This window comes from Colias croceus, chromosome 10 (genome assembly GCF_905220415.1).
Source record: "Colias croceus chromosome 10, ilColCroc2.1".
NCBI classification, from domain to species: Eukaryota; Metazoa; Arthropoda; class Insecta; order Lepidoptera; family Pieridae; genus Colias; species Colias croceus.
Window position 1 is genome coordinate 9,541,049 of NC_059546.1, and position 27,929 is coordinate 9,568,977.

Sequence of the window (27,929 nt, forward strand, 5' to 3'; positions counted from 1 at the left end):
ATGAATCACCCATCGCCGTCAGTCAATGCTCCTTGTAAAGAACGTAGGCCCGTAGCACGCCGTAGCTGTAGCTCGAAAACAGTAGAAATACATAGTGAATGTTGTCCCATGGTACGACCACCATTTTAAACATAACGTCTAAATTTCTAGTCTGAATTCTTTGAAAAAAATAAATATGTAAACAATTGTTTCAATATTTATTATGTTTACCTACATTATACTTGATAATGTGTAATCTAACATGGATAAAAGCGACACTCACGCAAAATCATGCATATTTTCGTGAAACTGACCATCTAAAAGAAAATATGATGACTATATTTTTACCACTATTACTTAACTTTTATATGATAAATCAAGGTGTAATATGGGTTGCTTTTTCAAGTAATATGCTTGCGGGCGACTGAGCGAGGGCAGTGTATCGCTCGCCATTCACACATTGGAGTCCGTGGACCAAGTCTTTGGATGTGTTTCTTCATACTATAGTTTGTTACAATTTGCAACTATACTTTCATTGTTTTTATAATGAATGTTTTGTTTTTATCAATAAACACTTTATATTTGTACTATCAGCCTTACTTATAAAAACTGACTGATCTGTTGCTTAAACACCTCTCAGTTAAACAACTCTCAACTCCTTAAACAATGATTAAAATAATCATACTTATAAACCTGTCTCAGCAGTCTCTCAACTAAGTAACGTCGATATATTTTTTTCTAGTAACATTATCGACATAAAACCCGCTATTCACGTAAAACTTGAGTAAAAATGTACTTTTTGACAAATATGAATGGTAGACTTTATTTTGTATGACATTTAACTGTTATTTATCTAAACTTTCAAATATATATTATATGTTATTTCTTTGTAATTTAATATAGGAATAGCAATTATTGTACAGCTGTGATTTATGTAAAATTATGTTTAATGTTTATCGTATTTGTACAGTGAAAAATCAAATAACTGCGAGAATGAGCATCAATTATTATTTATTATTCCTCCTTGCAAAAAAAGCAGGGAAGAACTTATGAAGCAACAACAAGAGTTGCATGAAATTAGAATCCAACAGGAAAGGGAGACTCATGAAAAAAGGCTCTAAATACTTACTTTGGAAGAGGAATATTATAAGAAAACAATAATAAATTTACAAAAATATGAAAATATTCATTTAATTATAAAAATAACTTTCAATATGACTGTGTTTAAATTTTCCCTTGATTTTCGCATTCATCTTCTTATTCTTCTACATTATTAGGGACAGTTAGTAGGACAGGGATTTGTTAATTGATTTTCAATGCCTGTAGGATCTAGAAAGAAACAAAAAAATAGAATTAAAATATAGATAGCATTTATGTATTGGCATTATTAAATATACTTTGTTTGCATAAGAAAGTAGTTTGCGTAAATACCTACCTTGATTTAAAATATACTCATTAATTAGTATTGTTAAATTGTGCAAAACTGCACCAGCAATAATCGTGATCTTGATCACGTGGAAGAATCCTCACATCGTATCATTGAGAATGCGGAATCTTTGCTTCCACACCCCGAAGCAACGCTCGACAGTTATAGTAATTATTCCTCGTTCGTATGTGACTCAGATCGTATATATGCTTCCCATCAGATCGTATATGCTTTCCAAAACTACGACCGGAATTATTCTTCTTTCAGGTCCAGAGGATTCACGCTCTGTTTATAAACTTTTTTTTGACGCCTACGAATTCTAAAATCACGAAGCACCTGCACATCCTTCGTAAAATCCTTACTCAAACTATCAATATCCATTTTACCACAATTTTACTGCGAAGTGAATAAAAACACAAATATTATAATCTTGGCAACTACAAAACGTCAAATGTTTGACAATATATCCGCCATGATGTCTCTCAAATAGATTTAAAACACGGTCAGACGTTGCTTAAGTTTTGACATTATTTAACAGTTGCTAAAACACTTCTCAACACTGAATTGGGTTTATAAGTGAAAAAAACGTTGATCAACAGCTAAGAAGGGCTCTTAAATTTGAGAGACGTTTATAAGTAAGGCTGATAATGTGTTTTATTTTTAATTTTCCTTTGATATAAGTATTCACAAAGTATTCATAATGACCACACTAGGGTAATTTCCACTAAAGGTTATTGTACCTATATTATGTATTTCACGAATTGAAAAGTTTAAGTAGCATCCTCAGATCGTTATTACTTACCTACATGTAACAAATTTGCAGACGCTATCTAAGTAGTTAGCCTCTGTGGTTATGTAGTTTTATTCCAAAACATAAGCACCTGGTTTTAATTATCAATATAACATTTGAATGCGATAAATTGAGTTTTCTCCACCAAAACCTGAGGCAAGAAATTATTGAAAATTTTATAAGAAAATTCATTTTTCATCATCATTTCTTGACGCTTGACCCCGCTAGGTGGATGAGGCAATTAATCGTAGGTAATAATTTATATCTAAATGGTTGATGTACATTGAACGATTAAAGCAAAGCATCGCACCTATTCTTTTTAGTCTCGATATACATCGCCCCACTAGATACAAGCATGAGTAAAGTTTAATTCTGTTTTTTTTTTCAAAAATTTTACGGATGTAACGCCGGGTTTATATTATTCCAATCCAGTGATCTAGCGAGATTCCATACTTGCTGGATTCATTTCATTCCATATGTTTACTGAATTCAGTTCATTCCAGTGCCGGTTTAAATTTTTCCAGTAAGCAATCCAGTACCGGACTGGAATAATGTAAACCGGGCATTAGGTGCCAGGTGGTCAGGTATTACCTAAAGCGCTTATTACACCTTCCTAAATAAGTCAAATAAATTTATTGGTCACTAAGTTTAGGAAAGTGTAATTACTTTTATCAGCAGGGGTTGGATATTAAATTGAATTATAAAACATAGGTAATACGAATTTTATAATTAACACCACAGATTAACACATTATGACCTAAGGCATTCTCGTAAGATATAAGTATATCTTGCTTCTGAATTATTTAACGATGTCATGAGATTAAATAATATGTAAAACTATCTCATAATCGTAGATATTTTCTGCAGCCGCTGGTTCTATCATATAAACATCATCTAATTTAGTTTCAAATTTTAGCGCAGTATTATCAGAAGTTTCTTAGGTATTTCTTAACCCTTATTAAAACGCTGGGAGCTATACTTCGCACGTCTCAGATTGAAGTAAATCGTGTTTTATTTTTATATGCTTAAACCGTGCTTAAACCTAATGCAGTGTAATATTTATCTACGCAATCTTAACATTTCAGAGAACTTTTTTCATGTAAACACTTTTCAGAGAATTATTACATGTCATGGAAAACACACGTCAAAGTCAGGTGACGTGATTTTCCACCGAAAACGACCGTTATTTTTTAGTTTTTTGTGTAGTGCTGAAAAAAAATTAGTTAAGTAGATTTGAGTTTTAGCTATGTAAACTAGACTATATTAAAACGAAAAAATATGCCCAGAATCTTTCGTTTATACCTTGGTAGAGTCGATTGAACTTAAGTCTATAAGTGGGAAGATATCATCCCAGTGTTCTTCACTGCACACGACATTTGGAAATTCTATATATAAAATCCGTGTGTCTAAATAATCTTTTTTAGTTGGTTTAAGCAACTTATTTATTATTATTCATTATTTCCTGATCAGATAATTAGACATCTTAACTCAATACATTAGTATTTACCTATTGCTTTTATTTTGTTTTAGAAAAATGCCTTGTTTATGTTGAAGTCAATCATTTTTCAATACCCGAATTCTTCCCTTAGTAAAAGAAACTTGCATTGATGAGTACTTTCAACTGCTTTATTAAAAAATATGATCTATATAATTTTTTACGATAATATTTAATTCACAAGTGGAGTCAGGGCAACTAGCTAGTGTTTGAAAATATTGGTGTCATACTAGGACACTGGGAGCTATAGTTCCCACCTTTCCAACCTTTTTACAAGAGAGAACAGATGACGGGATATATACTTCCCACCAAAAAAAGGTTACTTCCCCCCCACTAACCCCTCTTTTGTGTGCATTTTTGAAATCTACGACCCAAAATTACCCAGGAACGTATCTTACTTTTTTGTTAACTCCTCCACAGGCTCGCGTTTGAATAAGGGTTAAATATGACCTAAATTTAGGAATGTGTTTTATGGACATTATCCTTCCAAGCCTCTGCTTGGAAGGATAATGTCCATTGATGATGATTTCTCTAAATCTGATATCACTAAAATTCATTCAAGAGATTTTCGAGATTTTTGATCTGTATGTACAGTGAGCTAGTTGTAACAGAATTCTCATTAAAATTGCATAACTTTTAACAGAACCAGGATTCGAACCTAGATCTTTTGAATTAATTTTTCATCGGAAATTGTCACATTAGATTGGACATCCAATACAAAAGATACAGAATCTTGCAATTATCTGCAGTTGCCTTTGCAATAAATGCTTTGCCATTGTACCATGTATTCTTAATTCTTTTCAAATTATTGTAAGGACTTAGGTATTTAATAAAATCAATAAAACAAAAACAGGAAACGATATGATTTTCTTGAATAAAAAAAAGTTTATCATTATTCTTTATTTGGCAACTAACAAGAGAAAGGAAACAAAAAAGATAATAAGGCAAACACAGTTTTGCAAATTTATTCCACATATTAAACTGATACAAGATTGATACAAGTCAGAGCTCTAACAGTATGGACATGCTATGTGGTCGAAATACAAAAAATAAACGTTTAGTTACAGTACATCGATAATAAACATTGCAGAAATCCTGAACTTTACAATAACTACTTCTTCACACTAATGTATTTTAAAGGGAAATATGTAATAAAATAAAGCAAAAAACTAAAGCAGGAACACAGTTGGGAAATGTTATCGATTACAAGGTGTTACTATTTTAGCCGTAATAATTGAGTCGTCGGGTTCATTCCATTCGTCTACAATTCATTCTCGTGTATCCTAAGTTGTAAGTATGTCAAAAAACAACAGTCAAACTCCTTATAATATAATAATTACTGCTAAAATACACATCACATCGCAAAATGCGTTCGCAGGAATAAAATATATCGAATAACATGTATTAAAAAAAAACAGACAGTCGACGGGTCTGCGACCCGACGCGCGACCGCAAACAGGCAACCGCGGCCGCGCGCCCTTACAAAAATAAGTATATATTAAATATATACGGCTAATACGACGAAAACGCGAGCGCAACGGGAGACTCGCGTCCGAAACATTTCATAACGTCCTACTTTAAGATTTTTACGGAATCGTCGCGATACAAAATCGAAAACGTGAAAATCAAATAAAAAACACGATACATAGAAAAAGTGGAACGGCCCTCCTTGCTGACTTCCGGGGGGGTGTCGGCGAGCGCGCGGCGCGCGGCGCCCGCGAGGCGCTCCCCTGCGCAGCTTGTCGTGTCTCCGGGACAGGGGCTCGCGGGCGCGCTGCGGGCGCGGGCGGGCGGGCGGGCGGCGCGGGGCGGGCGGCGCGGCTAGCTCCCGCTGTCCGCGCCCGAGCTGCCCGCCTCGCCCCAGCCGCACGCCGCCGCGCCGCCCGCGCCCAGCCGCCGCTTGCTCTCCCCCCCATTGTTCTGGTGACCCCCGTCCAGTTTACGTTTACCTGCGCACACCGCAACCGTTACCGCAACCGATATCATATACACACATACTTGTGATCATAGATACTAACTACTCAGAGTACATGTTGCTAAAATAATGTTCTAGTGAATTTTGTTTCATCCAACTACAAATATTTCTATATTATGAGGATATGAGGTTCTATACTATGAACTATGAACGATCTACAGGAAAGGAAGAAGGAACAGGATCATGGAAGGGTAGTTACCGATATAAATATAGTCCAGATTACACGCAAACCATCAAACACGCTGAAACGAAAGCGTGATTTTTGTTCAATAATGGAGCAGCAGGTTAAGTAAATGCTTTCAGTGGAAACAATTATTGACAACATCTTTTGGGTTCGATTCCTGATTGGCATAAAATTTCAAATAAAACAACAATTACAAATCTAAATTAAAAGATACGCAAGTATTTTAAAATATATGGTGCTCCAAATACAGTTTAGACGAGCATCTAGTCCTTCAGAATCCACCTAAACAAAAAACTGTCAAACTGTCTAAAATCTTAAACCGCTTTCTACCAATTTTTTATTCATTTCACCTTTTAGTTCAGGATACATCGCCCATTTTTGCAAGTGACTACTATCAAGCTAATTTTCCGTTTGTAGCTTTATTTTGATGAGACGCCCAATAATTTCGTGTACGAAAGTCTCGATTGTGGTAGCTAACAGAGATAACAAGGATAAAATTTTTTGATTTGATGGTTGAGAACCATATTTATTACTAACTGAATTTTTTTTTTGTTCAATCTCTAGATAATTACCTAAATTATTCGAAAAAATATTTGTCCTGCAAAATCTATGGTTGGTTCAAAGAGTCCCCCTTTCCAAAGTGTATCGATAACGAGGTCATCATAAATGATTACTAACAAGCTGATTTTTTTGTTTTCACTTAGTTAATGTTTATATAATTCAACAGACATATTGTCCTACAAATTGCGTAATAAATATTTGAGAACCATCAAATCAAAAAATTTTATCCTTGTTATCTCTGTTAGTTACCACAATCGAGAGTTTCGTACACGAAATTATTCGGTGTCTCATTAAAATAAAGCTACAAACAGAAAATCAGCTTGATAGTAGTCACTTGCAAAAATGGGCGATGTATCCTGAACTATTTTTTTCGGATCTTCAAAAACAAATTCAGTTTAGGTGGGTTCTGAAAACACCAAAACTTCATATAAACTCAATACGTACATCTATATATGTGGTAGGACTCACCTGGTAAACTTGGCTTGGCGCGCGGGTTGCCACGCATGGCGCTGGGCGTGCGGCGGCCACGAGCGGCGCGACGTGCACCACCACGGCCCCCAGCCGCGGCCCCGCGCCGCGCCCAGCGCGCGCTGGTCCCACATGACCCAGCCCCCTGCGCACCGACACGCTCACACACCGCTCGCGACTCACCCCAGCCCGACATACACGGATAATCCGACACAACTGTCTCGGTTTTAACGCGCTTTTGATACTGCTCATACATTTTGGAAAATTGCAAGGTATGCAAAAAGGATAACTTCCGAAAAAATGTAAAGTAATCTCCCCGTTCATAGCTTCACATAAAATTGACTTCAGCAAATAAGTGCCCTACCATTTTTATTATATGTCTCTAATTTTTGCCAAGTACCGCCAATTATTAAATATGCCTTTCGATTTAAATACAGGACAGTTGTCTCAGTTTGAACGTGATATTGGGCACATTGGGTGCGACGTGAGCGCAAAGCAAACATCCACAGTTACCCACTTATATTGTGTCACTAACTACATGGCTAGAGGTAACTGTAGATGTTTCACATACTATTTTACGCCATGCAGCGTATATTGAAATTAATAAGAAATTCTGACCTACATCTAATTACTATCACTATTCTAATGTACCGTCATATCTAAATATGACAATGCTTAACATCTAATCGACTACTACGTATGTGTAAAATGCGACATTCTCCATTTTACTCAAAGGAATAAAACAAAGCAAAATGTAAGAATGTGCCATGTCAGTCAACATGCTTCGTAATTCTGCGTTTGTATAATGCATTATGCAACTGAAGAACAATCAGGTACCTACAAGCTGCTGACCTACATACTAACTACTAGACATATAATAAGTGTGAATAAAGATGTTCGAGCCCAATGTCGTACCCAACTATTTGAAGCTAGAATTATTGGCTCAGAGCTTGTTCATCTTCGAGTGATTTAATTTTGTTCAATTAATACAAACTTCCTTACGAACTATGGATGAAATGTGAAACTAATAATATATTTAAAATAACGCTGGTGAACTGGTCTAGCAAGAATTCTAGCATGACGGATCGAACATTGAGCCGCCATCTTCATTAACACGTGACATAGACATCGATACGACATACATCGTTTGGTACCTGAATGCCTCCGGCTATATCGTAGTAAAGCGTGTTGGGCCCGATAGCGACATCGTCGTCCTGAGGTTACCAAGCGTGTCAATATCTTCGATAAATTCGTCTACTCGAGCATTTCGATCTCGACATTCAGGGGATGCGGGGGGCCAAGCTCCGAGCGTGTTAACGGGTTAGTAACAAAGCGGGGCGAAGCGCTACATGGGGAGACAAGCGCTGGATGATGTTAAGCGAGGCGAAATGTCTAATGGCAACCGAAATGTGTGGGGTGACGGGCTGGAGGCTAACGCATTATTGAACAATCTTAAATTCGCTTCAGAGTTTTAGAGGTATTGAGTTTTAAAATATCTGATGTGAAATATTTACTATACTATTGCATTATCGTCAAACTTGACACTTTTAAAGTTCTTCCAATTTTAATTCAATGAGGTAATATTGAATATCGGGCCAGCGAGCAATCGTATCGTGCAAAGCAAAAAATGCGTTAGCCTTCGTCGGAGTGGCCTCAGCCGTGCAGACCTGATGGTGCGATCGGCCGCTGCCACTCCGGCACTGTCCATGCCCGGTTTGCGCCGTCTCGATCGCGTTATGGACTTTACATCTAGTGGGGTACGTCAACAGCGAGCTCTGTTACAGTAACATCCAAGAACAAACTTGCCGGGTTACATTTCAAGAACGGGTAGTGCCGCCCTCGAAATGCAACGTGTCGAGTTTGCTTTGGATGCATGCACAGAACAGTAAGAACATAATAGAAGTGCTATAATGTCATAATTAGTATGAAAACCAGTGTCGCCAAACCCACACATTTAAACCGATAGTTATACAGTACACTACAAGTAAACTATGCCTTTGATTGGACAGCTTAATTTGAGTAAAAACTGACTTAGGTTATAAATTCAGCATTTCAATATGTACCCTAACGCACCCTGTTACGGTTTATTTTAATATAACATCCCTAGGCATATTAGCTGTTTTGTTTCTATTTGCTCCGAAATTCCAAATTCGAAAAACATTCAGCTACTCCACAACAGAGGGCGTTAGTTTTCGATAGATATAACTTTGAACCTCAACACATAGAAATAAGGTTGAAATTTGTGTCACTCTACATTAATGACATTAACTTGATATTAATCTGATGCTATGCTCTAAGGGATGTCGGCCTTGTTATCGATAATTCACAAATAAATATTTTTTTGTGCATTTTTTTTTCCTTTCTATTATATGAGTATATTACAATGTGCCACATTTTGGAGTATGTTTATTACTACTAAGTATGTCTTTTCATATTATTATTATTAAATAAAAAACGGAATAGAATAGTATAAATCTATATTTACAAAATACAAACAGAAAATATGCATTATTTTAAATCTTGGAACTGCCGTAGGTTTGATGTATCGGCGGCCTTTGTTAGACTTCTTAGTGCTGTTCGGCATCCAGTTAACTCGTCACGTTGCATTTATCCATTTCTCTTTTAAATTAGCCTCTTTGGGAAATCTATAAATAAATTGGATAAATGAAAGCTAAGGAAAAATAAAATAAAATTTAATATTTATAATGTTTGTCTTTTCTAAAGTATCGATACTGTCGATATAAGCTACAACCATCACTAAACCGACATTCGTTTGTTTATTGCAATAATATTCCAGAAAGTCTTGTTTGCTGTTCAATCTATATTAGTACTAATTTCTTATGGATTAAGGTTCATTTTGACTTAATATTTTTATAAATTTTTGACAAATTACGACAAGCGAAGTTGTAACATAAAATATATTTAAAATAAATTAAAATAAGACTTACCGATGGTATGAAATGCCTCGATTGCTGATATTATTTCGTCTGCTATCATTTTTCCACTCTAATACCGAACAACACGCTCTAAATAATGAATAAATATGGAAATAAGGTTTGACAGCTGACAACCGACTCGAATATTTTTCTGCGCACAACTGAGAGCGAGTTAGGTGATCTTACCTTACTAGTGACACGTGGGCCACGCCCACATCGCACTTCTATTATGTTCTTACTGTTCTGTGGATGCATGCAACAAAGCGCTTGGCTCAAGGCTGACGGCTCCACGAGCTGGTACGGCCCACCGCGCGGGGCAGCGCGCGGGCCGCTCGCCGCGCGCTGCCCCGCGCACCGTCGCCAATATCGATCACCACCGTCAGGCCTACACACTACCGTCTTTACCGAGTCACTGACTCCATTCTAGGATGGGATTCAACCAAAAAAAAAATAAAAAAAAACCAAAAGTGAAGAAGATAGATGATAAAAAAAAATTTTGCAAATCAAAAACCGAACGGATGATGAGTACAGCGTCTAGTGACTAGTAAAATAATATATTAGTTAGTGTGTGTGGGACCCACCGGTTGCGCTCTGTTGGGAGGCTGGCGGACGGCGGACGGTTGCGGTGGCCCCGCGTAATCAAAATAGAACTCATCGTACCGGTAAAATGGCTCATTGTAGCCACCTCGGTAATCCCCGTACCCGTAATAGTCGTAATCATAATCTATAAACACACAACACAGGCCTTTTAGAGGCTAAGCTAAACTAACGCTAACTTACAAGCTACCGTGGACGAGGGCGACCTGCCGCATCGCGTACGGATCGCAAGGGGTCGGCTCAAACGTCTCCAGCTTCCTTAGCTTAACACACCTTTACGCATCAAGCGTATCGGACACACGAAAACAACATGCATCGCCAAATCTATTTATTAATCTTGATTTATTACAATTTTGATTGGGGATTGTATCCACGTCTGTCGATATGTCCCACCACCATAAAACCTTGACTGAAAGCGATGTAAACATAATGATCGATTAGACACCGTAGACCTCGTTTTGCGAATGAACGATTGTAAACAATGTAAGCATGCAATCGAGTTTGTTAGGGTTGTTATTACATTAGAACAATATGGAGCCCTGTTTACGCTTCATATAATTAACGACTTTTCTACCATTTTTCCGAAACCATGCAGAACCTAATCCTAGCTTCTTAATACTAGCCTATTTAGCGTTTAGATTTGTAAGTTTCGACAATACAATCTAATGGAACGACGGTTGATACAGTGAACTCCGATGCCCTAGAATATTAGAGTATATTGTCAAAACATTTTGTTAGTAAGGGGATAAGTAGCAGTTTGCAAGTGTGCGCGTAGACCACACCGTGTTCACATTGTTACAACATGTACGTGTGGGTGAACAAGGGAAATTCAACTTAACACCTTCTTCACCCAAGTGCCGACAATTCTGTGCAACAATTTGAAGGTAGGTTGATTATTTCGGGAGCACAAATGATAACCCTGTAATATCCTATATATTAAAATTATAAAATGGACATCGATTTGTGACCTATCGTTTATACAGTTGACCGAAAAATAATGCAAATGTATGAGATTATTTTTTAATGTTCTTGAAATGTAGTACAAAAAAAAAAATAGAATGAATTTGTCTCCTGAAAATTAAAAAAGCAACCTACCTTCATTTATACATTGGATTTTTGCCACAGAATTTGTGAGGAATAAAAGAGGTTGAGAGTGAGAACCTTTCCCAGCTTTTATTTATTTCGAAAATATTCTTAAAATTCGTCCTCAAAAAAGGTTCTACTCTTTGTAAAATGTGTTTCTGTGTATTTAGCATGAAGTGTGAAAATTTGTATCGCGTATATTTGTCCATTTTAGCGTGTATGTATTGCATTGGGTGCGTGTGTTTTTTCTTTTTTTGTTTGTGAAGAAGAAAAAAACAGTTATGGAATTAAGACATTATACAGCAAAGACATTAAAACATTTCTGTGTCATACATTTTTAAATTTGTCTGAACTTATAATCAGGTTCTAATTACCCTGATAACGAATGAAGCGCGTCAATAAATTTAAGTGAGGGTAGTTGTAGAGGCATCATATATAGACGAAAAGGATATAAAAATAAGGGCCAACTAAATTAAAGGTACGAGAATTTGGAACCTACATTGATTATTTCGTGTGCATGTGTTATAATCGAACGCGTGCTATGAAAAGTATTTATTGTATCTTCTATGCATTACGTACGTATGTGAATGTATGTATTTTACCTTTGTTAACCACTTGCATTAGGATGATATTATGTATATTTTCATGGATAAGTGTCACGTGGTGTGTTTTGTGTTCGTTTGTGTGTGTGAATGAGTGTGAGTTAGTGAATGAGTGAGTATGTGAGTTTGACATATACTACTACCTAATGACACATTCGCATTATGCGTGTACGTGTTGTGTTGCTTAGGCGTTGAGTAAATTACTGTGTAAATGTGTTTACATGATGTTTAGAATGGTGGCTAATGATTACAGTCTAGTGACGCATATCGCAGTGTGATGCGAAAGAGTTTATATGTATTTTATATACTATGGGTGCTTGTCGTGATGTGATGAGGGTGTTAATGTATGTTTTATATCTAGTTTTATACTAATGTGTGTCGTAATGTCATGAGCGTATTTCTAAGTGAGTGAGTGTGTGTGTGTATGTGTACGAGTGTCGCGATGTCATGAGCGTCTATGTGTTACGTGTGTTATGATGTACGGTGTACGGTGTACGGTGTACGATGTACGGTGTACGATGTACGGTGTACGGTGTACGATGTACGGTGTACGGTGTACGGTGTACGTGTACGTAGCACGTGTGTGGCATACTGACCGTAGTCGCCGCGGGCCTGCGGCGGGCGGGGCGCCGGCTGCGGTGTGCGGCCGCGCAGCGCGCCGTGCACCGGCGAGCAGCTGCACCAATCAAATCTGACATTACACAGCGACACGTTACACACACGACACGAAGCCGCGTGGAGGTGCGCACCGCCGGACACGCGGACGCGTTACATGGCCGACATTTTTTGAAAAATACGTAAACCAATGTATCGCTTTATGCGTATGGACATTTTTAGTGTTGCGTCGAAAATTAAAAAAAATGTACGCCAATGTATCGCTATGCCAAACATTTTTAAACAAAAAAGATTTTGATAATTTTGAAGCCAGTATTAAAAAAATAAAAACACCAATGTTTCGTATTGCCAACCGTTTATACTCAAAGATTTTCATAATGCAAATTTAGTATTATAGTTTTTCCTAAATATAGTTTTTTTAGCCTTTATAATAATAAATTTTGAAGCGCAAAAAAATGTAAGTAGCCAAAGTAAAAAAACCGGCGACACGCAGCTCCATTAAAATAATACAAATAAATGAAAAAAAAAATTGTAAAATAGCAAATAGACATTTAATAATGCAAAAATTACTAATCGAATACTCGAAGGACCAAAATAAAAATACTGTTTGAATTTCATTTCATAATATACCGGGTGGAAGGTTATGATGGGGCATGAAGGGCAGGTACCTTAACCGTTGTAGCTACATGAAAACGTTCTTAGGAGACTATCCTTAAATTCTTGAGAAATTTTAATCTGCATTCACAGATTTTTGAAAAAATGTACGGTCAGCAAGGAAATCGGCAGTTTTCAAAAAAAAATTTTTTGATGCCAATCGATCCAGTTTCTCATGGGGATCAAAACACTCTAAAAGACCAACTGAGGTATGAGTACTAGAAAAGTCAGAAATCACGAAAAACTATTTTCATTCATGAACAAGTAAAAAGACAAAGGCACAGCAGCATAACATGCCAGCGACGCGGGGCGTGAGCGGGCGGTGGCTGGCAGCTCGTGCACGAGATTAAAAATTATTTAAATTTGAATATCGAACGAACACGTCACATTTTTATGGCTTATGTAAACAATAACACATAGAAAATAAAAGTTACCAAAAGTTAGTCTGTCTTCACTAAAAAATGTCCTTAAATAATTTGGAACGTTTAGATCTGTTAGAGGCTTACTTTTTAAATAATAAAAACCCAACAGTTGCATTTGAATGGTACAGGAATGAATACCCAATGCGACATGTACCGACGCGAAAGGTAATTGCGAATCTTGTAAAATATCTAGCAGAAAATGATATCAATGCTCAAGAACTAAAAGATTCACTTTCTGCAATACTTTACGGAATTCACCCAAATAAGTTGTCGGCTGCTACGCGCTCAGTAGTAAAACGAACAATCCTATCACGTTTACGTCAAAACTCATATCATAAGTTTTATGTAAATTATTCCAGAAATTCTGGAATTATCACCACTTTAAATGTTGTTTTTTGTCATTTTTTTATTTTCTTTGACAACCGTTTAATTAAATTAATGTTTCTTCTTATTATCAGTATGTGTTTGAATAATCAGAAACAAAAAATATTGAAGCCTGAAAATCTCTTTGGAGTTTTCTATTAGCGCATCTTTTGTTGAATCACTTATTTTCTTAGTGAATGTGTGGAAATAGTTTTTCGCGATTTCTGACTTTTCTAGTACTCATACCTCAGTTGGTCTTTTAGAGTGTTTTGATCCCCATGAGAAACTGGATCAATTGGCATCAAAAAAAATTTTTTTGAAAACTGCCGATTTCTTTGCTGACCGTACATTTTTTCAAAAATCTGTGAATGCAGATTAAAATTTCTCAAGAATTTAAGGATAGTCTCCTAAGAACGTTTTCATGTAGCTACAACGGTTAAGGTACCTGCCCTTCATGTCCCATCTTAACCTTCCACCCTGTATAGTGTATAAGTATTGAAGCTTCAATATTAATCGTAAAAATAAATAAAAAATATGGCCACATAAAACACTACACCAAAGAAACAGGAACTTTTTCTTTATAAACAACATAACAGCTACAATTCCCGTCTTAAAAGGGCGTGTGCGTTATTTATTAAACGTTCTCACGACGCAATTCAATAGGTCAATAGCAGAACCGCTCGCTATTCACAGCACGAAAGTACTCGTTTAATTCAAACCAAAATACAAAATACCGATTGTAATATTTCATTTAAAACTAATTCTTTTTTTGATATTTTTTGAATTATATTTAAAAAAAAACATTAAAAAAAATATTTTTTTTCAAATATCCTATTCAGCAACCGCCTGTCAACACCCACAGACAGCCACCTACAACAGACCTAGACGAAAAAAAAAAAAATAATAACTTACCCGCCACGTCCGTAGATCATCTGCGTCATGCGTCGCTCGCGCGCGCGCAGTATCTCCTCCTTCTTCTTCTTGTCGGAGGGCGGCTTGGCCAGCGACACCTCGAGCCGCGCGCCGCCCATCTCCTTGCCGTCCAGCTCTTGCATCGCCTGCGTATTTAAAACAATCGACGTTTTTTAAACTTTCAGAGTACAGCCAGTCCTACATCGTTCTGCGTACGGGAAACAGTCGACATGCTTGAACTTCCAAGGAATTCTGAAACTGCGTTTCTTGTAAATTCTACTCAAACTATAAACGAAAGTTTGGTAGGATGGATGGTTTCCTACTCCTTCACGCAAAAACTAACTAATTTTGCACGTGTTTAAATGTTATAAAAATCTTGGCAAAGAACTTCGACTTTTTATTGTCTTGTTATTGGACTTTATGAAAGTAATTTTTTTGAAAGTCGTATAATTGCCGCGGGTACATATACATTCGTTTGTTAATCGACAAGTCACAACTTTTCCCGGACTTTTTCCTTTCTTTTTTTCCTTGGCTATGATTTGACAATGACCATGATTTAATTAAAAATTATTTATTCAAACAAAAAATTATAATTTAAGGAGACACATTATAATTAAAAAGCATCTATGAAAAAGATACTCACCTTAACAGCACAGTCTCGGTCTTCAAAATGCACAAACGCGTAATCCTTAATCTTCTTAACTCGCTCGACGGTCCCGTAACGTTCAAACTCCTCCTTCAGCGCCTCTTCCGTTATCTCTTGAGTCAGGTTCCGTACATATAACACCTTTACCTGATTCACAAATCAAAATATTAAGACTAAAAATCCTGCTTTATCTGGAAATTTGATCAAAAAGAACCTTTTACCAACTATTTTGTAAACATGCTGCTAAAAAATATCTGCTCGAACCAGAATTTACAAGAAGGATGTGCGAGGTATATTTCAAGCGTTTCATGGAAAAAAGACACAATCAAATCCAACTCACTTTGCTCATGGTCTGTTCGTCAGGTTCCTCTTGAGGGTCAGCCCAATCCACTATAATATCACAGCCCCAAACCTGAACACGAAATATCATTAGTAAACTGAAATACAGCATATACTGGAAAAATATTTTTTTTGAAGAAAAAAAAAAGACTGGTATTCTAAATAAATATTCAAAATGAAGATTTGAACTCACAAATAATTTATACTTAGGTACGTCCTTTTTATATGTACTAAGTGGACATTAAAGCAAGAGTAACGCACCTTTATTCTACCGGTGCCCAGTCGACGTTTAGCTAACGACGCAGCCTTGTGTGACTCGTATTCCAAAAAACAAAATCCTCTATTTTTCTTCTTATCATCGGGCGAACTATAAATTATTACTTCTACCAGTCCAGCTGCAATCATACAATGCAAATAAAGAGTTTCGAAACGACAGCGCAGCATTAAAATTAAAATTACAAAGCCCCCTCCAACCCATCGCTTAATTCAAACATCAAAGGCTACAAAATATGAAGCAAATCAAACGATATTTTAGGAGAACATATACTGAAGAAGTCTAGAGAACAACAGCGAGATTCTCCAGTCATTACCAGTGAGCTTTCTCGAGGTTGAGGCCAATTGTCTTCTCTTGGGGCGAAGCAACTAATGGTAGTATGGGCCGAACCGGTCGCGGTCTCGCCGAGTTAAACAATTTCAGTTTTAGTATTCAAAATTAAATAGGTTAATTGCGATTAAAGCAAGAATTTCGAAAATGCGTTTTGTAAAAAGAAAAGAAAAACAGAAATCGTTCAGTCAGTGATGCCGCAGACCGTCCATAGCGCACACTACCACGTTGTGACGCCGCGTCGTATCATCTATTTTTGCATATCTACTATTCGAAAGAAGCAAGCCACGTCCCAGGGCGAAGCGGGCCGCGGGCGCTTCGCCCCGAAACGCACCCGCCTTCAATAGCGCTTATTATGAATTCGACAAGGACTTACGTGCGTGCCTAGTAAGCTCCTCAAACAAATCGTCCCGACCTCGATTCTTAGGGATATTCCCCACGAATAAACGGTGATTGTTAAAGGAAACCGTAACGCCAATCTTTTTCCCCTTTCGAATTTCATAATCATTCAGCTGCAAGAACAATTCGAGGGAGAATAGCCAATGGCCGGGGCCGGGCCGCGGCCCCGCGACTGGAGACGCGCGGACGCAGCGCGACCCCCGCGCGCCGAGCCGCGCCGGGGGCCGGCGGGCCGGCCGGCGGGCCGGGGCGGCGGGCCGGCGGGCCGGCGCGGGGCGGCGCGCGGCGGGGAGGGGAGCGGGACAAGCGGGACGCAAGCGGGGCACCCTCAGCGGTCCACACCAAGCCCCGCGCACTCAACCCAAAAATCTATCAACTCTTTAATTCATTCGATTGAAACTTTACCTGTTAATTTACCAAACTCTTCCAGTATCTCCTCTTTGCCTTTAGACTTGGGAATGTTGCCGACGAAAAGTCGAAGATTCGGTACGCTAATCTTAATTCTCAGAGTCTTCCCAGGTTTTATTTCGTGATTATCGAGCTGTGGGAAAATAACAAGGGAATAATTTTGAAAAATGGGTATCAATTTGGAACCGTTCGGCCGAACGTCGCGAGCGGACGGACGGTGTCCGGCGGCCGGTGGCGAGTCGCATGTCGAGTGGCGAGTCGGTCGGATGATCGGTCGATAGTCGAATGGTCGTGGATGAATTTTGCGAAGTCGCGAGCGCGAGGCGTGAGATGATGTCGGTTAGAGCCAATCGTGATGAGTTAACTGTACTTTTGATGATTAAGCCGAAAGTGTACGGAGCAAAGAGGAGAGCCTGAGTCGTATTAAACTCTCAGCCGGAGAGAACTTTTTGAAGCCAATTGAAAGTTAACCCTGTAGTAAGTAGTGGACCGTTTGATGAAGTGAAAATAAAAAGAAGCGAGTAAAAAAGTGTGATGGTAACAAAAAATAAAATTAAAGCAACTTAAAATTGAACGGAGGTGCAACAGTAAGAACGGGATGATATCTCAGGAGAAGCGAGGCTAGATCAGTTTACAGGTGTTATAATTGCACATTTACACAAATTCAGTGAGTATATATTACTGGTGATTGCGACCACATGAAACCGTGCTACCGACACGCCTAAATCCGATTATTTTTAGGATAACGAGTCATTTGTTATGCATCATGACAAATTGTTAGCTAATTATTCTTGGCTAAGATTGCATGTGATCGTTATAGGAGGTATATTACTCATGCTATAAATGATATAAGCTTAATTCTAGATCACCCAAATGTGCGTGTACACATTTGTCAGGCAAATGGTTGTCTTGCAAAACTACGCGCGGATGAGAGCGCTACAGTAATTTTGCAAGTGTCGCCACGTTTTGGGAATTTCGTTTGGTGAGGTGGAATTATCACTAGTACACTCATGTTTAATTAGCATCAACTCATTTGTTGCAAATCATTCTAAAGGAACGTAATAACTATTTCATGTTGTGATGATGATTCCATGATTGTAGGGCAATAAAGCCGTAGGCAGAAATGCTCACAATTTTTTTCTTGCGACAAATTACGTTCTAGAGTAGAAAAATACAAGATTTGAACTTTTTTACGAAACAAAGATTTTAAAAAGTAAATCATAATTCTGACGACGGCTTTTCGATTAGGGAAATATACAATGAACAAAATTCCCAAAATGCGGATATCTAAAGTGCTGTGATTTCAAGGGATACAGATATACTTAAAGATTCGGCGAGTCACCTGCAAAGTAGATGTCAAATTAGAATTTTGTATCAATTTATGATCACCAATCGGACAGAAAAAGGATTATTAGACACAATTTAGTTACCAATTAAAATGGTCATGTTTCTAGACACATGAGTGCTTTAACATCAATATTGTTTAAAATGCGGGTAGCAACAAATATTATCGATATTATATTATTTAAAAAAATGCATTGTATTGTAATTAATAAGGCAAAAATTAATGATATAAATTAAATGACCAAAAAATAATGCTATCAATTTTAATAAAAAAGCATATATGAAAAAAAAAACAAATATTTCTTGCTACCCGCACAAACTTTAAAACTTAACTAGTGGAACATCAAGTTTCTAAACATTAGCGCTATAAATTTTATTTATCAACATTTAAACCATCTATTTAAACAATAATCAAATTTACGAATAAACTTGAATGAAAAACTAAGATTTATTGCGCTCTTGCTGATAAAAACACCAATACTGCCGGCGTACGAAATGTTTGCAAGTACAACGTTCCCGCAAGCGGACTAGAGTCGGAACGCAAAACGTCGACGTGTCACGTGTCACGTGTAACAGTGCGCAGAGCGTGTAGGTCGCAAAGAGTTCGCACGGGGGAGGGGGGACCCACCTCCTGCACGGCGCGCTGCGTGGCGTCGCGCGTCGTGAACGTGACGAACGCGTAGCCGCGGTTGGTGCCCGTCATGGGGTCCATCATGAGGCGCAGGTCCCAGATGGTGCCGCAGCGCTCGAACAGTGGGATCAGCTCGTCCTCGTACATGTCCTTGGGGATTTTGCCGCAGAACACTTCGCAGCCGGCGCCCGGCGTACCCCCCTCCCAGCCGGGCGGCGGCCCGCCGTACTTGCGCTGACCTAAGGGTCACGCGTAATTTATTCTACGATCTATTTGTATAACTTGGGTTTTTGGTTATGTATTATAGGTATAAGTGAATTCATTTTTGTATACCGCGGTTGTAAGTGCTAGTTTCGTGAGTTGTTTTGATATATGTTTTTGTGATGAGAAAGAAGACTCTAGAAATTTTTAAAAACACTTATGATTTGGTGAATTAGGAATTGTTAGAATCAGAACAAGATAATGTTTCTAAAATGTAAAATTTTGAATATTTCACATTACAAATCTCCTACAGCATAGGTACTTTAAATAAGTCAATTTGATCCGATACGACCCTCGCGAGTCGCAAATATTATAACAGCACAAAGGAGATATAAAGTATCGCGTTGCAATAACGAGTTATTGCTTATAATATTTCATTGCAAATACTATCTCCAGGCGGCTTGTAACGCTTGAAATCTCTGCTTTGTTACAAAACGGTTAACGATTAAAATGATACGCAAGATATGAAATGTCTGCGCATTGCAAGGGTCCGCGGCAACCCAATTGCCGAACCAGTTTGATGCACTTAGATTGCACATCGTCTAGACTTGTTTTATTGATATTCCAACGGTCCTTAGTTATTACTTATTACGTTATTTAATAAAAATCACGTCGAATCAAACGACGCACAATTGTAAACGGATTTTCATAACTGCATCATTTATTTTACTACCTTGTAACAATTTCGTACATTTTAAATTACATATAGACTACTAATTTATGGACCGCTCATTTCATTTTGATGAATTTAGCATAAACAAACTAATTTTCTGTTTCATTAATTAGTTACAGTGAAGCAATAAAAAGGCTATGAAAATTCAATGCGTGATGTGCTTTGTGATTTTCTTTACCAATTAACCATAGGCATATCCACTCGGACACATCTAAAATACGGACCTAATTATACGAGGTGTAAAACAATGCGGATATTTACATATATCATACATACACCAAAAATAGACTAAATCTTCTATCAATTAACCACATGCATAACCTACCAGTGGTCACGTCTAACGTGTATCCGGTTCTTGCGAGGATCTGCTTGATCTTGTCCTCGTCGGGCCCCTTCGCCTGCACCGCGGCCGCCAGCGCGGGAGCGCCCTGCACCCCCGCTCTGCTTTTCTGTCTGCAATTGCGTGCACCCTTATATATACCTTGTTTGTTCTAGATTAAGGTCTATATTTCTATGAAGGTAAGCGTACTGACTAGGGTGTAGCGATGTGCTAAGCCTGACTTTTTGTTAAGGCTATATTTGTAGGAATATGTAGCTGCGCGTACCGTAGGGGTGTTAAGGCTGTGTGTAACTGATATTTCCAGATTGCTTTACTCGCGATAAATATATGAAAAGGTTGGAGTTGTCGCAGACGAATATCTCTCTTACCTATAAAACGTGATTACGCACATAAAGTTTTAATGGGGTGAACATGTATCACAGAGATCACGTATTGATATTTTTATAGTTTAGATTTAGTCATAAAAATTGACATTTTGCCAAAATTGGTATATGTAATGAATATAATAAAATGTGTGGAGTACATTTTTGCATGACTGCATTTTTGTGACGAGCGATTGGCCATGTTATGCATCGTTTCGCAAATAGTCTCATTGTTACAATTATTAGTACCTATTAAACAAATGAAAAAAAATGTCTATACACAATTTTTTGACTATTATATTACCGCTACAATATATTTTAGACGTAACAAATAATATAAGAGCCTTCTGAAAATTGTCCTCTTTATTTTTTACTAGTTACAGTATCCCTAATCGGTTTTAAAACGTATTTTCTTTACCGACATGATATAAGAAACGATATATTGCTAAGACTTTGATTTTGGCAGGAGATAGGTTGGACCTATTGGAATTTTGTTTAAAGTCAGTTTCGCGCGCTAAATTGATTTAAATTACTTTTCAAACAGTCTCCAAGCAAATCTTTCACGAATCACGATAACAGTTATCATCGCATCCATTTCAAAACCAGCAGTGAATTTTCACGCATTTAATTTAATATTTATTCATTCTAAAACGATTGATAAAACATTGCCTTGACACTTTTTTGATAAGGAAACGCATAAAAATTAAATATTCATCTCCAATTTATATCTCCAATTTTTTGGACCATCACTTCATTTATTAATACATAACTATTGTGATTCAACAAACTAGGTTTTCGGTAGAGCCCACTAATGTTTTGATTAAAGGTAATCAGCCATGCTATAAAACGCGTTACGGTAATTTTCAAAGGGGAACATATTCCTCTTTGATAAAATTAATAACCACTTAATTTTCATCAGTCCCTAGTGAATTCGTTTAGCAACTAAACATACAGGTAAGAGGCATTTTGGAATTATAAATAGCAATTCAAGCTATCAATGAATGGTTTACTTTTACTTTTCCACTTATTAGATACTTAATATGTATTTATACTTTGATTAGCCACTATGTATGATCGAGTGCTATTAACGAGTTGCGAATTCTACGTAATGCAGTACGAGTACAGACGGAAATTTTATTATTTATAAAGTAAACGTCCTAAATACATTTTATATGCGTCGCTATGCGTCATGATTCCGAGGATAATGACCAATCCTTATCTAATCTTAGGACTTCAGCTTAATAAATTCCAACACCTACCCGCCGATTATGGAAACTTTGAAAACGAAAGCAAAATGCAAACACGGTATTGAATATTCATGAAATTCTTAAGACACCTGAGTCATAGTTATAAAATGCATACGTAAAAATATCGTAGCGTGCAGCCGGCAGCCTCTTTATGTAAATACGGCGAAGGTAACTAGATGGCAGCACAATTTGCACAATCGCAAGCTAAACTGCCGCAGTACCTAACGCGAGAGATAAGTGTCAAATCAATTTTTCAAGATGACCCAGATATACAAGCGGCGATTTGGCCACCGTCCAAAGTTTTGATTGTGTTGCCGCGTGAGAAAAAAAAATGAAAATATACACAACTCACCTATAGGTTTTCATAACTCCACATAAATAAGCACTTTTATTTGATACATGCTCAAGATTTGAATCTAAAAATTGTCCAAGAACACTTAAAGCACCGTCGGATGGAAATTCTTTTAAGGCATCTAACGCACGCTCGTCCAACTCTGCATGCGCTAGCTTTCCAGTCTTATAAATATCATCAAGCTTGGCTGCTACCTGGAACATTATAATATCTACTTAGTTTCCGAAGACACCGTAGGTGCCGATTGGCTTTTAAAAGATGGGTAAGTTTTCGCCGTTAATGTTAACCTATTACCTATCACATAATTAAATAAGCATGCGCTTAATGTACAACATCCAACTTAAACTTAATGAAATAACTCTATTTGCTAAGGATCTATGGTCCTGGAGAGATTCTAATAAGACATCAGTAGGATCAAAATCGTAATTTAAAAACGGCGCCAACTTATCCAAAATTAACTCAAAACAAAAAAACATAAACATAACCTAAAAACATTTTTTACATAGCGTAAACAATTCAACAATGCAAATTCCTACATTTATTAAAGAAAATCTCGCATTCTTAAGTCGCCCACACGTCTTTGCGTTTTGGAAGCCATACCAAAAGTTTCGTAGGGCTTCGGAGGCGCAATGACATCATGGCGTCCGGTACAATTTAAATTTCTGCACTTCTACAAGACAGAAACGGCGCTTAAAGGTCAGTAAACCAGTTTGCAGAGTAAATGAAAAGTGATTACAGAAGCTCAGTGTAACAATCAACCAATTAACTATACGACAAATTCGATTAATTACGAACATCGAAAGGACAGATTTCTGTGGCACATTTTTTAAATTTCGTTTCAATAAAATTTCGTGTTACCTTTTATTATGTTATATAGTTATATGTATCTTTATGTTATTGGAACAAGAAATAAATTGAAGCCTTAAAGTAGAATTTAATGAATACTGATTTTAACAATAAGTTTAACACATGAAATATGCAATTATTTATAACCTTGAGATTGAATATTCCAGATAGGTAATTTATGTAAATAATTACCTGTGCAAAGATAGTAAAGGTCATTGAAGAGAAAATATCTATCAATACCTGGACACTATCAGAGTTATAAGGTCACTTATTACAATAATATTATTGTACAGTTAATTATCATGATTATAATGAAATGGAGAATTTAAGGGGCAGCAACATTGTTTATCTACCAAGAACAACTTTGTTTATTGTTGTAATCCACAAACAATACCTTGCTGTTTTATATACTTTTCTATATTAACTATAGCAAAAATTGGATACCTACTGAATTATATGAATATGAACAAATTGTATTTGTGTAGGTAGGTATGTATTTCAAAAAATAAAAACAATTTAATATAATATAGGTATTTACATTTGAATCTTTTCTAGTTATCCTATAAATACCTATACATCATAAGATTCATTTTTTATTGGATTTCATTAATTAATTTCAAAATTTCACACACAAATTATAACATTCCAAGTACATATAATTTTAAGTTAAACAATATATTCTAAAAGCATTTATACTTTAATTACCTATTATACTTAGATAAAAGTTTTCCAATAAGTATGTACATTTCTTATTGGATTTTTATCAACTGAAATTTTGATTTGAAAATTTATCTACTTATAAGTACATACCTATAATAAATCTGTAGAAGGGTCAATTCTGTACATTGAAAATATTGAAAAAATAAATAGCAGGGGGTGTTACTGGATCGATACCAAGCCCAAATACCTATGTGATTAAAAAAAAAAATTTTTGTCTGTCTGTCTGTATGTTCAGGCATCACGTGAAAACTAACGGTTCGATTTCGATGAAACTTGGTATAATTATACCTTATTATCCTGGGCATAAAATAGGATACTTTTTATCCCGGAAAAATACGTAGAAAAAAAATCTTAATTTTTCTTAATTTTTCCGCGCGGACGGAGTCGCGGGCGGAAGCTAGTAATTAAATAAAACCTATTTTTAAATAAAAAATGTGAAATGGTCTAGTTAAACTAACTTGGAAAACTGCAATGGAAATTTAATGAAGGAAAATGATATTCAATTTTTATTCTTATTAGAATCATGTAAGATACCTTACCTACCTAGTTGAATTGACAAATTTTGAAACAATTGTGACTTTAATAAATACTGATAATGATACAAAGGTTAACAGAAACAGGCCATTTGTAATGATATAAAATAATGTTCTTTTGTCCATGCTATCAGCCTTTGAAATATTCAGTACCTTAAAATTTTGTTATTATTATTTTATGTACCTTATGATTTATTATGTATTCATATTTATAGTAGTGTAAGAATATTGATACAATTCTAATAATCCTATGTTGTTAATTCATTGAACAATTTGTTGGAACTTAGATAATATATGAATGTGCGTGAAGGTAGCGGCCAATTTCAATTTTTGAAAATTCCCTTATTAAGTTATTTATTCATGAGGATATATACAAGTAAAGGAGTGTATATTATTAAATGTTTTATAACTCACCTTTGGATCCAAGCCATACTCTATGAGTTTGCGGTAATCTGGTGTTCGACAAACATCGGAGTCCCTTCCGGGGACCTCTTCCATGGATATTTCTCCATTGCCTTCCGCCATTCTGCACAATTATTATATACTTTTAACACTCACTGTACACTCAGTCTTTATATATTTATTATTTAACACTTATATAAAACTTTTTATTACTAATTTAATAGGTCCTCTCACTGCTTGCCTATAGATGATGTCATATATATCAAGATAGCCACGCTTAGGTAGTTTTAGGAACTTAATTCAATAAATACTGTCATTAATAAAAAAAATTAAGTGAATAATACATAATATTTACCTTATTTTGTAATTTTTGCAATTTTGGAAGAAAATGAAATCTCTCTAACCGTCCGAAAAACAAAAAAACAAATGATGCTCAAACATATGAAACTGTAAAACAATGGGATTGTGCACTCCTCATTCCATCCGGGTACAACAAAAATTTAAAAAGCGAACGCGCGGTTTATTGCATTCTTAGTGATGTACCTAACGTAATTTTTACCTAAAAATAAAAAAAATCGGTATATAAAAAATAACCCTAACAATGACACTTATATTAGAGAAGATGCGAAACTACGCGGTCAATGACCGAAATAACAGAGTATATAACAAGTCTTTTATATTAAATAACACACAACACTTTTAACGAATAATCACTATATATCACATTTCATATCCTTCAGTGTCGAAAAACAAACACTAGTAACTTTCCGCGCATAAAACTTTGGCAAATGAGAAACTGCAATAAGTTGAGAGTGCAACTGCATTGCACTCTGTGTGAACCGGCCGGCGCGCGCCTTTATTTCCAATAAGATTCCAATTGGATCGACACAAGACTCGCAAAAGGGTACAAAACACTATAACACTTTGCCACTTAACGATCAAAATTAACTTTAAACACTGTATGCGAAAATAATTACCTATTAATTTTGCTAGTTGGTGACCGAGACAGATATGGCGGCACCGCGCGACGTCAACGTGACCGCGACTACGGGGTTCTCATAACGACGCGCGCGGGACTTGCAACGAGGAGTGCATTCAAACTTTTTAAAAGCACTTAAATTTGTAAATAAAGTTGAAGAATCTCTGTGTTTCCAGGCTGATTGCAACTGACGAAAGATAACAGATTTTTTATTGCACAGAGAGTTTTTGCAATGTTGCGAATAATTTTGAATGTGAAAGAGCGCGGCGCGTCGCGCAAGGCTACCGGCCGCGAGGTGAGACAGGCTAGCGGCTGCGGCAAGACGGCGGCGAGCGAGAAGCCGAGAGCGAAGGGGGGAGGGTGTTGCAACTGGCGGTGCAGGCGTGCAGCAGCGTCGCCGCACCGAGCTCGCTTGCATACTTGCATATACACTCACACTCGCAAAACATCTGACCTTCATTACTTTAAATCAATTCATTGCGAAATTTTGCCCTTATCACAAATTTGCAATATAATATTTGCAGTTCTTTATCACACGCGTACCTATAAGTGTTGCGAAATCAAACATTTTTTAATTCAAATATTAAAAATTGAAATATAACTACCGGCTAGTAACGAACTACTTACTGTAATTTAACAAATATTTTTTATTTATTTTAACTAATCTTAATTAAATAACTTTCGCTAAACAAGAATTTATATATTTCTATTATAAAAAAAAAAATATTCTAATAAGTGCGTACGTAGAATGGCCTTGTGAAGTTCAAACACAACACACCTAATTCTAATTACAAAAATAATTACGACCAACTGTCTAACGTAAACAAAAACTTTATTCAGCCGAAAAAGATCACACGGTTACTGATCGACAACGTCCAATAGTGGAACAAGGTTCATTACTCTTTGATATGGAAACGAAGGGATAAAAGAGTTTATCGCAATAACCCCTTGCTTTAGTTCGCTTCACCTGCTGATTATTGAAGCCGTATGTATTTGCGACACATACACAAAACTGGCCTCCGTACTTCGTTTGTATGTGTAAGAAACTTGGATCTGTATCCGCCGCATAATGCATAGGTATGTGGGTAGATAGGTAGAACGGCTACTGCGGGTGCCTTGCTTTGTACGGACAAAGATCTAGAGCGACCCTTTCACCGCGAATATGAATCTTACACGAAGCCAGTTTCGTGTCTAAAATCGTTCAGTGCCCAAGACAAATCTCGCTTCACAAAGACTCGTATGTCATATGTTATGTGTATCGTACAACAGACACACTTCCTTTCTCACATTTTCTTGATATCAATAGCGTTAAAATACAGGCTGTAAAATGAACTCTCCACAAGTTTCCGGCTCCCTCAATGGTTTATACAGCTTGAGAAAATTTTATAATCGTCTAGACTCCTTGTTAAATCACAAATCATTTATTTGTATAGGTACGCAATAAAAAATATTAAAATGATTAAAAACCGGTTTAATAATCACACATCACTATTTTTGTATTTTGACAAATTAATTCGACATTTACTTTTTATTGTTTTTGAGAATTGTTGTGATTGCCAGTCCTTCATTATTCAATTAAAAACTTCTTTAAAACAATATTTTGATTGCACTTCATATAGAACCTCAATTGTTTAGTTCCACACATGAAAATATCTGCTTCACAAAAGCATCAACAAATTCCTACTCACTGCTTCTAGCGAGGACCTTAGAAATAGCGCAAATCATCCGTCACGGACACTCATGTCTATAAATATCCATTTTGCAAACATACATAGTACAGT

The 27,929-nt window shown here is 36.6% G+C and overlaps 1 protein-coding gene and 1 long non-coding RNA gene across 13 annotated transcripts; both read right to left on the reverse strand.

Moving 5' to 3' along the window:
- Positions 1-1,156: 1,156 nt before the first annotated feature.
- On the reverse strand, positions 1,157-2,043 carry LOC123695034. The gene is made up of 2 exons (XR_006751890.1): positions 1,415-2,043; positions 1,157-1,308 (listed from the first exon to the last, which is right to left on the reverse strand). It is a non-coding gene; the product is annotated as an uncharacterized LOC123695034 (long non-coding RNA).
- Positions 2,044-4,627: 2,584 nt separating this feature from the next.
- On the reverse strand, positions 4,628-27,832 carry LOC123695164 (heterogeneous nuclear ribonucleoprotein R-like). 12 transcript variants are annotated; one of them, XM_045640915.1, is made up of 17 exons: positions 27,674-27,832; positions 25,525-25,728; positions 25,182-25,293; positions 22,669-22,862; positions 20,693-20,820; positions 19,431-19,672; positions 17,456-17,591; positions 16,309-16,442; positions 16,049-16,120; positions 15,706-15,855; positions 15,063-15,208; positions 12,693-12,787; positions 10,396-10,538; positions 8,021-8,092; positions 6,879-7,023; positions 5,590-5,639; positions 4,628-5,476 (listed from the first exon to the last, which is right to left on the reverse strand). In XM_045640915.1, the coding sequence occupies exons 3-17, from the start codon at positions 25,290-25,292 to the stop codon at positions 5,189-5,191; spliced, it is 2,106 nt and encodes a 701-aa protein (XP_045496871.1). In that variant the 5' UTR covers position 25,293; positions 25,525-25,728; positions 27,674-27,832; the 3' UTR covers positions 4,628-5,188. The 12 variants fall into 12 exon arrangements, with proteins under 12 accessions (XP_045496871.1, XP_045496870.1, XP_045496874.1 ...); XM_045640914.1 differs by lacking the exons at positions 17,456-17,591; positions 27,674-27,832 and adding exons at positions 17,028-17,163; positions 26,147-26,486; XM_045640918.1 differs by lacking the exon at positions 27,674-27,832 and adding an exon at positions 26,147-26,486 and having other exon boundaries at positions 12,693-12,772.
- Positions 27,833-27,929: the final 97 nt, after the last annotated feature.

Bases quoted from the DNA above. Each gene is read 5' to 3' on its own strand.
- LOC123695164 (XM_045640915.1), bottom strand. From the start codon at position 25,292: ATGGCGGAAGGCAATGGAGAAATATCCATGGAAGAGGTCCCCGGAAGG. The intron at 15,856-16,048 runs GTGAGTTGGATT...TTTGTGAATCAG, and splicing joins ACGAACAGACCATGAGCAAA to GTAAAGGTGTTATATGTACG. The intron at 15,209-15,705 runs GTGAGTATCTTT...TTAAATACGCAG, and splicing joins ACCGAGACTGTGCTGTTAAG to GCGATGCAAGAGCTGGACGG.